Source organism: Euprymna scolopes, chromosome 36 (genome assembly GCF_053919585.1).
Source record: "Euprymna scolopes isolate OS-2025 chromosome 36, ASM5391958v1, whole genome shotgun sequence".
NCBI classification, from domain to species: Eukaryota; Metazoa; Mollusca; class Cephalopoda; order Sepiida; family Sepiolidae; genus Euprymna; species Euprymna scolopes.
The window spans coordinates 58,281,703-58,300,421 of NC_136517.1; the positions used below are offsets into that span (position 1 = coordinate 58,281,703).

At 32.1% G+C, this 18,719-nt stretch overlaps 1 protein-coding gene across 2 annotated transcripts in view; it reads right to left on the minus strand.

Annotated features, from left to right (window-relative positions):
• The window catches only part of LOC145260526 (proteasome activator complex subunit 4A-like), a 220,073-nt gene that overhangs the window by 47,063 nt on the left and 154,291 nt on the right, over positions 1-18,719 (minus strand). For both annotated transcript variants that reach the window (XM_080118719.1, XM_080118720.1), the window contains exons 28-33: positions 16,602-16,727; positions 14,380-14,571; positions 9,595-9,734; positions 6,096-6,149; positions 1,602-1,731; positions 205-446 (exon numbers count right to left, since the gene is read on the minus strand). In XM_080118719.1, the coding sequence (XP_079974845.1) occupies positions 205-446; positions 1,602-1,731; positions 6,096-6,149; positions 9,595-9,734; positions 14,380-14,571; positions 16,602-16,727 (884 nt within the window). The remainder of the gene's footprint in view (positions 1-204; positions 447-1,601; positions 1,732-6,095; positions 6,150-9,594; positions 9,735-14,379; positions 14,572-16,601; positions 16,728-18,719) is intronic.

Sequence of the window (18,719 nt, forward strand, 5' to 3'; positions counted from 1 at the left end):
CACTCAACATGACAGTACTAATGGAATATATTTTTGTCATGGGTACATAAACCATACAGATTTTTCTTTCATTTCATTTTTTTTTTTTTAATATAGAGGGAATTCTGAACAAGAACCATATAAATATATAAAAGAAAGATAAGAAAGGATTGTTCTGTGTTTGTTTTGCTTGTGATGAAAAATGAAAGGTTTAGTACGACTTACTGTGGCCAACAATAAAAACCCCAATGGGTTTTCTCAAGAAAGACACATTTATCCCAGGCCTCTTTGGTACGTGGCAGATTTTCAGATCGAAATTGATGCCAAGTGTTATCGTCTCGTTTTCCTGGCACAACTCTGGAATCTGAAGACAGTGGACAGCCCGTTAATGTTTCGAAGTCAGCATCGATCACTTTATGTTTACGTTTCAGTTGTTCAAAGACAGCCATTAATGAAGATATGCAAATCTGAAAGACAAAATTAAATCGGGATTAAAGAAACGTTCACATCTTTTGAAGTATCATGTATGTATGAATTTTTTAATAGAAATTGAAAATCAAAAATTATGTTTTAAAATTGATAAAATCATTTTTGTTTTTTGATGTGACTAACTCATATTCAATTTTTGCACCAACCACGTGACACATTGAACCTGACTGATATAATCATCGAATTCAAACGTACCAGCCCTGGACATAGCAACACCAACAAAATGAAAAGAAAAAAATAAATTATAAAGTCTTCTTTTATGATTAGGACAGATACTGCTGAAAGTCTCAGAAAAAAAAAAAAAAAAAAAAAAAAAAAAAAAAGGTGAACTAACGAAATTCGAAAATTATGTCAAATAGTAACATATCCAAAAATCATGGAAAATGATAAGATAGAAAAATAATTGTAATGTAGATTTAAGGCCCACTTTCTACTCTCCTAATAGAAATGACTCAATGTGTAACATTACACATGCAGACCCAACACGTAGACAGTACGTCACAAGGAACATAAGACAAGTAATAACTCGACTCCTTTTATTTTTTTTTTTATAACAACATTTCTGAATAGTCTCCTGAATAAAATGTGATCTTGAACATGCTCTCAAATGTCATTTACGCCTCTAATATGATCGTCCTTTTTATTACCTTTCTTTTTTCCTACTGGCGACGTCATTTTGCATGTATTTGAATCCGTGTGTTCACGTTCTGTTACAAATGTCCTTAATAATTTTTTTAAATTTATTCATGGTGTAAATGTGTGTGCGTGTGTGTGTGTGTGTGTGTGTATGTATATATATATATATATATATATATACACACACACACACACCTTATACAACAGATTCTATTTAACTTGTAGAGAGTAATTTGAAGGGTACTAGTAAAGTGAATGGTATTAGTAAAGCTAAGACTGGACTTAGGAATAATACTAATGAATTGACTCCCCCAAATCTCTAAAACCCCAGAATGTTAATTAATTTGTAATAAAGGTCACAGCTAAAGCAAACTAATGTTTTTAGTATCAATCAGTTAAAAACTGAGGCTTGTTTTCATGATTTTCAGAAAGTGAATAAAAAGAGACAATTATTGTAAACAACTCCAACGTTAAGAACTTGAAAAAGATCTACTTACTAGTCGAACATAAATTGAATCATCAACTGCATTTTTGAGGAACATATTCACGGCACACACTGGCATCATATGGTCATGGCGCAAAAGTAGAGTTAATAGATCAATGCCAAGTTGACGGAATTTCCAAGAACTATGAACAAGAAAAGGCATAAAAAGAATTTGAGAGAAAAGAGAAAAATTCATCATAATCCTTCGAATAATAATAATATTAATACTAATAATGATGATAATGAGGAGAATAGAGCTGAAACTGCCAAAAGGCCCAGGATCCAAGATCTTTTTTGTTAGGATGATAGAATATGATCAAGGTGAGATAACTCCTTTTCCGTTTCAGATGAAGTTACTTCTCCCCTTTTAACTTTGTTATGCGAGTTCTCATGTTGAGATATGAGAATGGGATGAGATTTACACTAGCAGGTGCCAACAAAAGGATGCCTTTAAATCCAGGTAAAAGCAGATGGAGTTATATTACTTCTGTCAATGATAATTGTGACACACAAACTGTCACTGATAATTGTGACACACAAACTCAAGTAATAGTGGACTAAGACTGATAGACGTAACTTGTATCATTCCATGTGTTGACTCCTTGTAAATAAAATGTCGATGTCAAATCAACGGTGAGTATCATCATTTCTTTCATTACTTTATGTCGTTCATGTGCTAAACACATACACACATATATATTCATCTTCAGAATCTTCTATAAGGTATTAATACTTATGATATGCCAACACCCCTATACAACTGGGAGTATCTTTATTTTTCTTCTACTACTACTGTCATTCATTTGCTACACACATACGTGCACATGTCTTTAGGCATAATCTTCTGCAAGATATTAATAATTATGATATACCGACACTTCCATTCATAACATTCCCTCATCAAAATAAAAGAAAGAAAGAAAACACAGTAGCATTAGGTATTAAAACGACCCATGAAACAAAGGGTTACAATGATTGCTGGTGTGTGTGTGTATATATATATATATATATATATATATATATATATTAAAATAACTGTCTCAGTATGGGTAAAATGAATTCCTCAAACAAAATTTTGCACAACTTTTATGTCTTCTTATGAGTCTTAAAATTAAGAGATAATGACACTATGCCTCGTGTCTAGAATACTCATTCTAATTTTGATTAAATTACTTGATTTTGATTCTAAAAAATATCTAAAACTAGCAATATTACCTGACACTGCTCGGTTTAGAGTGTACGATAGACTATACAACATCATATTATAGAAGAGTTTACTTCAATGTTGATGTTGTCAACTGAGCTATTCAGATATATTTTACTACTCTGGAGCTAATGAAATAGATTTATTTCATTGTATAGCCAAGTACGTCCAAGGATGGAATACTGTTGCCATATCTGGGCAGGAACTGCTAAAAACAGCCTATCCTGCCTTGACAGAGTACAAAATAGACTTCGTGGTTTAGTGGGGGATGCCCTCTTCTCTACCCTGCAACCTCTCTCCCACAGAAGAGATGTTGCGAGCCTGTCCTTGTTTTATCGTTATTTCCATGGCAGATGCTCATCTGAACTCCAATCTCTGGTCCCCCCTCGCCAATCTTTCAAGAAAAACACAAGTCTAGCTGAATCCACTGTGAAAAATTTCCCCCACTCTATATCTGTGCCTAAATCAAAACGCGGATTCCATGAACAAAGCTTCTTTCTTAGAACTGCACGCCTGTGGAACTCTGTTCCGTCTGCCTGCTTCCCTCCGGACTACAACTTGGATGTGTTCAAGTCCAATGTTAACAAATTCCTAATGAACCGTCCCCTTAAGTAAACACTTCAGCAAATCTCCACACTAACGTAATGTACTTGCAATAACCCTTATCCCTGAGTGGCTTCCGGGCCTTGATAAGTGGTGATCACTGTGTAAAAAAAAAAAAAATTAAAAAAATAGTATGTTAGAAAAGTGCCATTAGCTTCTTTAAGGGTCAGCTAGAGACATAGAACATCTTCCATTATGTTCACATGTTAAGACATATATTTAAGGTATACTCGCTAATATGGCTTCATTTTTAGAAACTGACAGGCACATAGACAGAAAGGTGTTTTCTCTCTCTCTCTCTCTATATATATATATTATATAACTTAGTGTTATTAATATCTATATTTGAATATAAAATTGAATATATTTTATTTCAATGATATAACACATACATACAGGGTACAGCATAAGTAATGCCTTTTTAATTTTAATTAAATTATTTTAAAAGAATAAATAATTAAAGGGTGTTACTTATGCCATATATATATATATATATATATATATATTATTTATCCATAAATTAGTAGGCCGCCCAGCATTGCCCAGTCATAAAATTCGCTTAAATATGATCTTTTAATTTATGCATATTGATTATTATATTGTATACAATATACAGTAATGATTACAAAAATAAAAAATAAATAAATAAAATGCCATCAGCTAGAATTGAAACCAAAACATAGATCTCCAGCCTCGGAGCCATGTCCATATGCATAGATGTTAAAAAAGAACATACTTTCAACTATAACTGTATATTTGTACATGTGTAGAAGTAACATGTCTACTTGACTTATACCTGCCATATTCCAATTTAAAAATTATTTTGATCCTTTAGCAGCTATTTTTACTGGCTAAAAACAAATCCTCTATATAAAAAAGTTTCAAGTCTGTGGATCAAAAATTGACAAAGGAATTTGGTAGAGGCTGTTTCTTAGATGGACAGACAAGGTCACTTTTATATACATATACTATATATATGGGCCAGTCATAAAATACGCTTAAATATAATATTTTAATTTATGCAGATTTTGTATATATTATTATAGAGCCAATACTCTGTTGACTATTATACTCAATATATATAGTAATGATTTCAAAAATAAAAAAAGTGCCATCAACTAGATTGGTTGTTTTTGTTTTATGACATATCAACCATTTTCAGATTAATGCCGAATCCAGTGATTTTGAAGAATAATTTTTTAATAGAATATGTTGTTTTTTCTTTTTTTAATCAAGTTGGTTTCTATTTAACCCATAGTTGGGACCCTAACAGGTACTACCACTTAGGGTCAGAGTGGACCTGAGAGCAATGGCAATTAAAGGGTGGCTCCACACTCCCCAAAGCCTGCAAGCTGGGGCCTCACCATTGGATACAGTTTAAGGTCATATCCAGAATCGCCATCAACTACAACCGAAAGCAAAACATAGCTCTAGTCTAATTCGTTACCATCTGCACTATGTCCTTACGCATATAAAAACTTAAAATGTATAAATGTATATTTGTGCATGCATAGAAGAGCACTTTAAGTTGACTTACGTAATACAAGTGCCAAGTTTTTTTTCGATTTTAACTCATTAGCAGCTAAAAACCAAATAGAATTTGTTCCACAGGTCCAAATCCCGTATATATGGAGTTACAAGTCTGTAGACCAAAAATTGACAGAACAATTTAGTAGAGACCGTTCTTCACACAGACAAGGTCACTTTTATACATATTTCCCCAAAACCTCTGACCTTGATTAAGGGGAGACTAAAACTTGCTGCTATGGTTTCAAATGACCTGAAATAGCAGCAAGGGGAGATTTGATTCCAAATATTTCTCATATGTTATATCTTCCATCTTTTGAAAATAGGGTACGATCATTAATATCTCTAGTATTAAATGATCCTTATACACTGAAATTTACTTTATGTATGAAAATGAAAGAGGGGAGATATAACATATAAGAAATATATGGAATTAAGTCTCCCCTTGCTGCTATTTCAGATAATTTGAAACCATAGCAACAAGTTTTAGTCTTTGAGGAAATATTTATCAAATATTTTGTAATTCATATGCAAAACTAGGAAAATAAGTGACTATGACAAACATTTTATGGCTGTTAAAAATTGCCAAAAATAGGCTCTGGATGATCCCCTTAATGTGTGACCTTAAGGGCAAATGCCACATAGGCCGTCACACAATTCAGGTCATTACCTTTCCAACAAATCTTCATTCGTTAAATTTTGATCAATAGTCGCTGAGATTTGAAACTTATAAAATGGCACAAAAAAAAGTGGTGTATACACACACACACACACTGGTAGTCAAATTGAATATTGAAATGCTAATATCTTTAGTTCTATGGGATGAAACCACGTGAAAATTTGCAAGCTTTTTGAAGATTATTATACTATTCTATGGTTAAAACTGACAATTGAAAAAAAAAGAACCTTTATTTTCAAACCAATAAAAACTGCCCAAATTTGCCTACATTTGTATATATAGTGTCCTGCAAACCATATTCAGCTTTGTTGCTTTGGTTGTCTCCCCTGTGGATTTGTCAGGCAACTAATATATATATATATAGAGACAGATCTAGGTATATATAGAGAGCAATAAAGACAGATGGAAAAGAATTACTAAATATACCAAAATTCTTCACTTACATTTTACTATATTTAAAAAAAAGAAAGAAAACAAACAAAAGAAAAACTTACAGATCTCCTTTTTCCACTAATGTGACCAAATCAACTACCAAAGTTTTGTACATTCTGAAAAATAAAAAAGATTGATTTTATTGTCAAAGATGAATTAAATTAAACTTTTAACAATAACTAATCAAAAGTTTGATATGTTTATATATAGCAGAAAAAAAGTTTTTTTTTTTTTAATTTACTAACGAGTCATCACTTCAAAGTAAAAAAAAACAGCCAAAGTGTCTTCCACCTTTGTCAAAAACATCACTTATGGAATGTGAGCACTTTAATTATAAAACAAAATAAAGGATGTAAAAAAGTACCCACTTTCTATTCTAGACTAAAGCAACTCAAAGATAAAATTGATGCAGATCACGTTCACTATGTATCATTATTAAAGTTTTTATAGTTCTTATATACAGGGTGACCCCCCAAAAAACGGGCCCCAACTAAAATTAGGCCCCGTTTCTTAGTGTTTTGTCCGAATGAAATGAAACTTTGGTCATAACTAGTTTATCACATCAAAACACAAGGGTCTTTGGCCTTTTGTTCTCTGTTCTACAGCATATGTTCTAGATGGCCTCCATTTAGCTGTTTTTTTTGGGTCACCCTGTATATATTAGCAGGGGCTACCTGGTGTGGCCCGGGTGTTTGTAGGTGTGTGCGTGTTGGGGTGGGTGGGGTGATCAAAACAATCCTGTTTTAAAAAAAATGTTGGTTGGGTGTTTGGAGGTGTAAAAGAAAAAAAAAAAGTTTTAGTAGGAAAATAGGTTTGAACCCCGAACCTTTGATGTGAAGTGGAAACGAAGTGGAAAAAAACCCTGGTACCTAGCAATCTTAATTTAACGTTTATAAAATGAAATTAACCGGTGCGAGAACCTTAAGTCGCGTGATGTTTGACCTTGAAACATGACGCAGCGGCAAGCCAGTTTCGCTTGTTTTATACTGAAAAGCGAAAGATACACAGGATGCTCTAAAAATCTGGAAAAAAATAGTGTGTGAAAGTCGGGCAAATTAAATAGACAGGCGACCCCCGTTCGTAACTCTTAGATATTATCATTTAGGCGTGATATAAAAAATTTTAAGGAATGAGCCGACCGAGAAGTCCAGCGAAAAAAGCCTTTTACAGACATACACAAAAAGCGAACACACATACATAATTTTCGCTTTTATATATAGATGCAGTGAATTCATTATAAGGAGCCAGCAAAATCACCTGAGGGTGAATGTCATCATAAATACGAAGGCGTAAAAATATTTCCATTGTTTGAATGCATTGAAATTTGAAAAATTACAACTGTTTAGAAATCCATCAAAATGCAGATTTATTTTTATAAATAAGCATATTTGTTTATTTAAATTCTATTTTTATTTAAATTCTATTTGTTTATTTAAATTCTATTTTTATTTAAATTCTAATTTTTAATTCATATAAGAGTTTTAATCAAGAAAAATACAGACAATATACTTTTCTTTTTTTCTTAATGAGGTATGCAGTCACTTAGCAATATTTTTTTGTTCTTACGAAAGATTGAAATTTTCAGGTTTGATTCCAGTGGTTCTCTGGTATGCACATGCGAGTTAACAGTGCTGATCTCTAAACAATTATAATTTTTAAATTTTAATGCATTCAAACAGTGGAAATACTTTTATTCCTGATGCACACATGCACATCAGAGCAACAACCATTGGAATCTGACATAAAAATCTTAATCTTTGATAAGAACAGAAAACGGCTAAGTGACATGTTGCATGAAAAAAATAAAATGCATTTTCCCGATTCTTATATGGGTAAAAAATAAAAATTTAAAGAAACAAATGTTTGTTTGTAAAAAAACTCTGCATTTTGATGGGTTTCTAAACTGTTATAATCTACAAGTACATATATACTATCTATGGTAGGGAAACATGGGCCCTGACAACTCGCCAACATGAAATCTTGGCGGTAGCAAAAAGATGGAAAGGATAATGTTAGGCATCACTCTACAAAACAGAAAGACAAACATCTGGATCCATCAACAAACAAGAGTTATTGACATCAATACTGCCATCAAAACATCCAAACACAGATGGGAAGGGCACGTAGCCAGATAACATGGCAACAGATAGTTCATCAGGACAACAGAATGGACCCCCCCCCCCTCCAAACGTGTTTCAGCTATTCTGTGTTGCTGGCCGAGCAGGTAAATGTGTCAGGTTTTTTGCACACTTTATCTAAAGGTTGTGAGTTCGAATCATGGTGTGGGATGTTTTTTTTTTCGATTTTTAAAGATTTAATATTGAAACAGGGTTATTTAAGCTATTTTTCACATTCTATTTTTTTTGTTTTTATTTTTCAGATTTTTTAAAGAAGATTTAACGTTCGTTTTTCTGTTTTTTTTTTTCCATCACATATGCATTTTCTTTTTTTGTTTTTCCAATTATAAGAAATTTTAACATTGTTCGTTTGCCTTATGTTAGTTTTTTTTTTTTTTTTTTTTAAAGTTTTAATTTTTTTTTATAATATTTTAACAGGGTGATTACTTAGCTTATTCTTTTGTTTTGATTTACCCCAAAGCACATACACCTCTAAACACTCGGGCAACGCAAGGTAGTAATAATATAAATCTCACATGTCTGTTTAAATGGATGTATGTCTCACAAAAACTTTCAACAGAGGTGACGGATTTTCAGGAGATCGGTATCGTTTTGAAGCTCAACCCTTCGGATGACAAATATCAAAAAATTGACTAAAGACATTAATTTCTTCACCCTCAACTGGGCACTTTTCTACAGGGAGAGGTTGCTTTTATTTGCTGATATTTTCGAAAGTCATCCTCCCTTTTCGATTGACTACCCTTAATTTAAACATTTGTCACTTCCAGTTTGGCAATGGGCACAACAGCAAAGGCGTCACTTTTTTCTTTTTCACATTCTTTTCCTCATTCGCGGTACGGGTTCGAGGCATCAAAGTGTAGTATCTGTTCTTCAGATGCTGCACTTCATTTTCTTGTTCTCTTTCGGTGGAGGAGAAATCCTTCACGACTGAGACAATTTTTATTTTTGTACCTTTTCTCCACGTTAAAAAACGACCCTGGTGTCTAACTCTGTCCCGTGGGGAGGCATAGTAAATAGGTACTACCACTTTTTTTTTTTTGTTCCACACACCCCGCCTTACACCCGGGCAATGCTGGGCACCCAAGTTTTTTTTTGTTATTTTTAACAGAAAGTGTACAATAGTAAACTATATTTTATAAGTAATCAATATTTTCAAAGTTTAGCAGAATTTAAGTTTGATTTAGATTAACAAACATGCACAGTAGTGTTTCTTTTTTTTGGGGGGGGCAGGAGGCTATGTTGTTAATGTTAAAAACAATTGTTTCCAAACAGCATTTTAAGTAATAGGTTGAAAAATAAAAATATCTCCGACACTCTGCTGAAACCATTCCTTCCTAGAGTTCTTATCGCAAACTTTCTTACTGGGTCAGTATCGTTACATTTACAATCCTTGAGGCACATAAAAGCTAAACAAAGAACTCACTCAGTATATTCATCATTTCTACTGGATTCGTGTTTAAGACTCACTTCCATTTCATCAGGGGTTGCTAAGAGACATTTTGGTTTTGGATAACTGGAAGAGTTCAGTAAATCCTGTGCTCTCTCAATGCAACTTGTAGGAGTCTGAAAAAGAGCAAGTTTTCATTACAAACATTGATAAAACTTAAAAATACATCAATACAGACTGATAATTTAATGCTAGAATTTAATGCCTTAATGTACACTGTAATAAAAAATTTTGGGGTTCTTGTCAAAAATCCCCCAATATTAATAAATTATATTAGCTTTTCTTTTTTAACAAAGGAGCCACTACTTATCAAGGCCTGGAAGCAATGTGAGGATATGGGTTAAGGAGTAGCCAGTAGTCAATGGGACAATATCCTAGTAATTCTTAGTAGTGCAAATTTGGTAAATTGGATTACTTAAGGGGATGATTCATCAAAAACTTGTTCACGATGAACTTGGAAGACAATCATATTGTAGTCAGCTGGAAAGCAGGGAAACGGAAGAGAGTTCCACAGGTTTTGTTCATGAAATCTACATTTAGGTTTAAGCACAGATAAGGAATGGAGGAAATTATTGATAGTGGTTTTAGCTAGATGAGTGTTTTTCGTGAAAGTTTGGCGAGGAGGGACCATAGATTGGAGGTCAGACGAGCATTTGTCATGAAAATAGTGATAAAGCAGAGACAGGTTCGCAGTGTCTCTTCTGTGGGAAAGCGGTTGCAGGGAAGAGAAAAGAGCACCCCCTACTAGGCTATGAAGTCTATTTTGAACTATTTTGATAAGCTGCTTCTTGTGGCAGCAGTACTCCATCTTTGGACCTGTTTAGCTCTTCTACAGGTAGAAAATATCTACTGGAATGGTAGAATGATCCCACCATTTTTCCAGTAGCCATGGCAATGGATTTGATGTATATGTTTCACCTCAGATCAGGAGTAAAGGTTAGACCTAGAAGCTTGTCAAAACATGAAGCTTCCCCAAGACAAGAGCCATTCATTTTTATTGATGTCAGATGGGGATCAGAGAGTTGAAAGATAGAAGCTTAGTTTTAGATGCATTAAAATTAACCACCAACCTCTTTCCCGTTGCACCATGTGCTCAGGATCAGAGGAGAGAGAATCAGAGAGAACTTGGTCATTTATGGCCTTTAAAGTGTTGCCATAAACGGTGGTATCGTCAGCATAAATGTCTACGAATGATCTTAGGATGTGATTTGAGAGATCATTTATGTAGATCAGGAAGAGAGTTGGGCCCAGGATGGACCCCTGAGGGACTCCAGCATTAATACTGTGAGCTTTTGATTCTTGCCCATCAACTACTACTCTTATGAACCTATCAGAGAGAAATTATTTAATAATTGAGAAGACATTTCCAGCCATACCATAGCCGGAGATCTTATGGAGTAGATGCCACACTATCAATTATGCCACACTATCAATTATGCCACACTATCAATGATAATTTGATATGTCAAGAGCAATTACCCTAGAAAGGAAGCATCCATCGAGAGATTCACTAATCTTATGAGATCGAACTGTTAGCACATCTGCTGTAGATCTAGCAGAACGGAAACCATATTGCATGTCAATGAGGAGGTTATTTTTACTGAGGTGGTTGATTACTTCTCTTTTTAACATTCCAGCAACTTACTCATGATACATTGGTTTGTATTGAGAGAAAGATAACTGATTACCTGAATTTTTAAATATGGGGCAACCTCGATCAATCGCCCTTTGGGGCCCGTGGCGCAGTTGATAGAGACGTTGTCTGAAGATAGCGGTTTCAATACTACTCAAAGCTAGCCAGAGGTTTACTTGGCCAAAACGTGGTAAGACGACAACAACTACAGTGATTGCTGAAAATGCAGTTAGGAGATTCGAGGTTCCTATCCGTCGCGGTTACTACCTGACGAAGGCCAGAGGAATAGTTGGCCGAAACGTTGTGAAAAACAACAACCAATAAAAGATGAAAAACAACAACTAATAAAGATGAGAATAATAATCCGAAATAAAAATAAATTACTATGGGGCATAGTGATGAGATTTTCCAGCAATTCTCCTTTAGACAATGCGTAAACATTTTTGTAAGCATGGAAGCTAGTTCTGGTTGAAGCTTCTTCAGCATTTACTAGCTTGTACTGAGAAAAAGGTTACCATTTTTTTTTTTTTTAAATTTTCACACTTTTGCACCGGTTTTCCCTGGCTAGAACCCAAATATAAATATTTGCATAGGTTCAAATACCTTATATAAGTTTTATGTCTGTAAACCAAAAACTGACAGGAGTTTTGTAGGCAAAATTTTTTAAAACTAATATACATGCATGCATAAATATATATATATATATATATAAAAAGAGGTTTGTGTTTACTATAACCTTTTTACGCAAATATTATGCAAGTATAAATCATGTAGAATATCTGCATGAATATAATTACACATTAACTTAAGATGATCGTCCCATAAGAAAACTGAAAAAATAGGGAATTAATTAAAATGAATGTTTAAAAGAATATGCAAATTAACTAGATCTTTTGCAGATGAATACAATTTCATGACCCATATATAACAAAGTTGTATTTTCTTCTTCACATATAACAAAGTTGTATTTTCTTAAATAGAAAAAAGGGTTTTTAATGGAGATGAAACGATTCCAATATTTTTCCCCCGATTCCATACAAAATTCCCAATTCTGATACAATTACTGATTTCGATTCTTTATAAATCTCTAAATATTTAACTATAAAATTGTTATTTTGTCCCGATTACTGTAAAAACGCATCTTAAATGTGCATGTATTTTCTCAAACATAAAAACACACTTGTGAGGGGGTGATCTAGAGATTTTAGTCTTACTGGAAGTTTAAATAAATAAATATTTATTATTACTACAAGCAGTGGAAGATGTTTTATAAAAACAAAATAAAATAGATAATTAAAGGAATTGGTTTTGGCATTAGAAAATAGGCTCAAATTTTCTCGATTCCGATACCGTATTGGAATTGGGAAAATTTGAGCCCATTTGAGCTCCAATTTTTCCGATTCCGATTAATCGTCCCAACACTAGTTTTTAATATGAAAATCAATACACAGGAACACACACAAAAAAAACAAACAAAAGAAAGAAAGCAAAAAAAAAAAAAAAAAACCCAAAATTTATAGAGTATATATATATATAAGAGAAAAAAAGAGGGGAAAAAAATCAGAATATGAAGATATATACTAATGCATATAAATTTAATCGTTGATTCAATAGGAACCTATTGAAGCTTATTTGATCTAATTTTCCTATTGATTATATGTATTCGTATATATCTTTATATTGATTTTTTTTCATTTTTTCTCTCTTCTCCAATTACCTCAATTGTTGAGCTATGTATTATCTGTCTCTTTTTAAAGAATTTCTATAATTCTTTTTGGCTCTCATTATATATATATATATATATATATATATATATATAGTCTTGGAAGTTTTTCAACCTTTCAAATTATATAAATAATTAAAAAATTTTTTTAGTCTTTCATTGGAAAATTATTTTGTCAGTAAGTTATTTAATCTGCAATTGCAGAATCAATTTGCTTTCTTGAATGCCCAATATATATATATATATATTAAAAAGTTTAACTCATGCCCAGGTAACCCACATCTAAAATTTCAAGTGTTTGGACCTTAAACTGGTGGAGGAGTTTGGTAGAGTCTGCAAAGGTCAACATTTTCAACTTTGACCTCTTGGCAGGCAAATTTTTGCCCACAAACTGATTAAAAAGTTTGCAGCATGTCTGATTACTGTTTATGTAAAATTTCAAATGTTTAGACCTAAAATTGGCTGAATAGTTTGCTAGAGGCCGCAAAAGGTCAAATCTTTTGAACTTTGACAACTAAATTTTCGGGGGGGGGGGGGGGGAACAATTAGAAAGCTTGCCCTATGTCTGAATACACTATGTAAAATTTCAAATGTTTAGATCCAAAATTGGCTGGGAGGTCAATTTTTTTAACTTTGACCCCAATTGTGACCCCATAACATTTGTTTTGGGCTCAAATCAAATTAAAAAGTTTGATCCATGTCCAAGGAACCTACATCTAAAATTTCAAGTGTTTAGACCTAAAATTGGTGGAGGAGTTTGGTAGAGTTTTCAAAGGTCAAATTGTTGAACTTTGACCCCTTGACAGACAAATTTCTGGCCGAAAACTGATTAAAAAAAAAAAAAAAAAAAAAACTTTCCAAAATCTCAATACCCCTTATGTCAAATCTCGAGTCTGTAGACTGAAAATTGACAAAGTAATTTGGTAGGGAAATCTAGACAGACAATTTTACTTTTATAGATATAAATATAATGGAGAAATTAAATTGAAGATTCAAATGCCATGTTGCAAGGTTCTCTCTCATTAAGAGATTGGAACCCTAGAAGCTCAGTACTTGTGTTGTATTTAAAATACAAGGTGTATTCCTTTTGCATTTCAAAACCAATTGTCATGATGAACTGATAGCAAGAGGCCAAGATTCGTAATACTTGAATCCAGAGTTTAACTGGCAGTTAGGGTTATGTAATCCATACTAATGAGTGTAAAATCGTTTATGTCTATGAATGATGAGAAAATATTTATATATTAATAAATATTTATATGCACACATTTGTTTTAAACCTGATTTTCCATTTCACTTTTTAACTGAAACCTCTTTATTGGTTTTGTTTATTTTAAATCTTTATTACAAATTTATTACCATGAAAAACAATGAAAAAGAAAAAAAGTAAATTTAAAAAACTTACAATTATTTTGATAGCAGGTGTCTCAAAGAATTTAGTCACCGCAGAATTGACATCGTCAATAACTTTCAAGATTGACAGCTCTTCAGAGTGATGCGCTTTTACTAAGGCTGGCCATAATTGAGTGAGGACGTCCCACTGGCGTTTGATAATCAAGGCCCTTGAGCCATTCCCTTTCAATATGTACAAAGAACTCTGAAGAGAAATGAAAAAAAAGCAGACATTTTAACTCTATTCAGTACAGAGATGGGTTCATTAAAAATCAAAAACTATAACTACCGTGGCCTTGAAAGTGACCCCCCCCCCATAAACATAAAGAACAACAAACGAAAGATGAAATCTATTCTTACTTGTGCAGCAGCAGATGTGAGAAGACTTGATTCTGACATACATCAACAGGAATGCAAATCTACCTTTAGAGAAGTTTTTTCATCCTACCATCAAGTCATGAGCTCTCTGGGCACACGAAAAAAAAGTACCTCCATCGTTTTCAACTCAATAAATAAAAGGCTGTATTTTCTGTCAGTGTTTCTGTTTCTACCAGAGGAGGCTGTGACCATGACTACAATATCTTTTTCCAAGGCTTGCACTATGTTATTTTTTCCCAAATAAATTCGATTTGAATATTCATCAAATTGACCATATCATTAGCCCTTATCCTTTAGTGGCTTTTGGACTTTTAGTCCTCACATTCCATGAACAACGTTTCTGACAAAAGAGGGAAGAATTATTTATTGGGTTGGAATCTATCTAAATAAAACTTATGGCAAGCTTAGATATTGAGTGACAAAATACTCTCGATCCCTATATCACATAAAAAGAACCAAATTCCCCAAATCACTAATTAAAATTTAATCACATGATTATTGAAAATTTAATCATGTGATTTAAATTAAAATTTGAACACATGTATTCTTTTTCAATTTTTTGAAAAAAGTTTTCAATTTCTTAATTTTTTCTTATAATGGATTATGCCAACAAGATGATTGTGGATCAATAATTAAATTATTCATAAAAAACTTTATTGACCCCCCCCCCCATCACACGCAAATCATAGATTTATGGTCCCATTGTAAAAGAAAAAAGAAAATGAGAAAAGTTGGAAATAGGAACTTTTGGAACATATATAATGAAATTCATGTGATGAAGAAGGGAAAAGGGGCAAGCATTTCTCCAAGCATTTGTGAACAATGCTTAAAAAAAAAAAAAAAAATTCCGCTTTTAAAATTAAAAATAAAGTTTATATTGTTTAAAATTATAAAAAGTTCTATTTATATTGTCTATAATTTTGAAAAAAGTTGTGCATATATTGTTTGTTTTTGAAGTTCTGCTTATTTAAAACTTAACTTCAGAAATACTGATATCATTGTTTCCATATGGTTTGCATAGTAACATAACAGTGATTAGGGGGTTTTGATAATAGGGATTGATAGTATTTTGCCACTAACACATTTTTCAAGCCAGCGCCAATATGGGCACATCTCTGCTTTTCCTCTCAGAACTAATTAACAGTTTCCTAGTGTACAGCTACAACCAGCTGCTATGTCTGCAGCTTGTCCCACAACACACAGTTGTCAGACAATTTTGTTAAAAGTTCTGCATCTTGTTTAAAAGTTCCTGTCACACCACCATATGCTTAGAAGTCCTGTCATACCGTCACATAGTTAAAAATCTCTTGCGTGCTGGCACATGGTTAAATAAGCTATCATATCAAAACATGCTTTTTTCTCTCCTTTTTCTTCCTTCGCTGTGACTTGCACCATGGCTTGGGTATTTGTGTCGGTGGCTCTGCTACATAACAATAATAGCATTAGGTGATGTGTGCAGAGGAGGAAACTTCATTGGTTTGGTCACCTTAAAAGAATAGATGAAAGAACTTAACTGCTGAGGTAGTAGGGAAAGGTCAAACAAGAGAAAGTGATAAGGATGAATTTGAAAGAGGAATAAATATGAACAAACATCTTGCTGCACAACTCCCCACTTAGTATGCGCTCTATAGATTCTTGTCCCTAATTTACACTAGCGCCTTATGTCTCAGTGGCATATGTCTGGAGTGAATAATAGAGAAAAAAAGAATTAAGAGTTGGCCAAAGATAGGTTAGTTTGGAAATCAATTTCTAAAAGCCAGCCAACACATGCCAGCATGTAAAATTAAACTGAATATGATGATATTAATGTACAGTTGTGATGTTAGATTTGAAAGAATAAGGATATATATTGCTCACTTTGAATTTGTGTTCCAGAACGGTTGGGTCAGTGAGGTTTTTCACTATTTCAGGCAGCAGCAACATATAACTGTAGTGAAAATTTAGGAAGACATGGAACAGCATCGATTGGCTTTTTTTCCTCACCTTTCAAAAAATAAAGACAGAAAAACATTTAATCAAAAAAACAGACAAAAGAAAAACTGAATAAACTGTTTAAAAATATGGTATCTCAAAACAAACTTTATATAAAAAAAAAAACAAAAAACAAAATGAAAATGATAAAGTGTAATATCAAAACAGATACTACAGTTTGAACTATTTATTTGTTAAAAAATATATTTTGACAAATTAGGCACAAGGATATTTTGTTAAAATTTGTACAAAAAGGAAATTCATGCGAATAACAGAAATGAAAGACAAGGTTCTGTTATTTAATAGCCAACATTTATAATTAAACCAAAATAATTACAATTAAACCTAAAATGAGTCTTGTATTTTGTTGGTTTTATTTTTTCTAAATTTCTCTAATTTCTTTCTCTATAATTGAGTTATCATTTTCATTCAATATAAAATATGTACAATAAAGTTTGTAAAATAAAATCCTAAGCAGAAACACATTTTTTTTAATGTTTAGTTAACTAAATAAAATAAATGTATATCTTTTCAAACAAATATTTATAAATTCAAGCATTATGATCTTTTTTTTCTCTTCCCTTTGCAAATAAATAAATTTATTTACAAAGAAATATTTGCTTCTTAAAAATGAAAATAAACATTCATTAATTAATTATTAATTAATGAAGTTGTTTTTTTTTTTAAATCTAGAAAATTTTTTTTTTTTTAACTTATTGATAAGATACAAAAAATTAAACATATCCGCTTTTTATAGATTTTTGTTCCAGCGCAATATTATACTTAAAAAAAAAAACAAAAAAAAACAAACTGACATAAATAAATTGTTAGTTGATTTTTAATATAACTTTTGTATAATTATAGTATTAAAATCAGAAAAAATATTAAACTCGTCCCATCAATATTTAAAACAATTAAATTTAAAAACCATAAAAAAGCAAATAGGTGTCGCTAATGAGAAGGAGAGAGACAGCCACTACCTCCATATTCTTTTCTTGGTTGTGGCAAGCGATGTTATTAATTAAAAGATTTTGTAATTTATCTGCTTTTTCATGAAATTACTTAAATTACTGTTAATATGGATTAAACTATTGCATTTATATAGTAAAAATAGTACAATAAAATTACAAATTATTAACACTAAACATTAATTTATTATGAACTGCTTAAAAGTACTTATATAAATTAGGTATTCAAAGAAATCTTTGAATCATTCATTTGTACTATATATATATATGGCTCATTCTATGTCAAATCGACAGGGGGTAAAACCATGTCTGACACAGATTTTTTTCAAATTTGCTACACTTATAGATCTCCATGAAAGGAATTGTTAAACATCAAGGTCAAGGGGTTCCTGAGATATGACTGACCTTTTACAAAAATGAATTTTTATGAAGAAGTGACCAATTTAAAAGACGATATCTCTATTGTTTATGGGCATACAAAGTCCATTCATATATCATTTTAAAATACTTAGATAGATCTATAATTTTATCGGGGAAGTTTTTTCAAGGTCAAATTAAAAAAGTTCACCTTGACCATAACTTTTAACCTAAATTATCTCAAAAACTGTTCTTTTAATTTCTTTTAAAGTTTAACAGAAGATTTGTCTATCTTATGACAGTATATATTCCAAATTTCGTGATGGGCCTTTCACTAGAACTATCGTTACAAGTGTTTTAAAGAAGTGGGCAAATTCAAAATGGCGCAACATAGTACCTGCGACTTCATATAAAACATTTTGATATTTCCCAATATGGTCAAGTTTGATATCTTTGTAAAGTTATTTTGATGCTGATTAATATTTACATAAAGACCATGGTTAAAAAGTAAAAAAAAAAAATTTTTGTTGATGAAACTGAATTTTCTTCATTTGTTTTTTGGTACTTGTGCACTTTTTGAACCATGCTGAAATAATGTTATTTTGGAAGCCATTCTTAACATGTGGAGAGGAAGGTGTTTTGTAACTAATGTGTACTTTCACCTAACAATTTTATAATA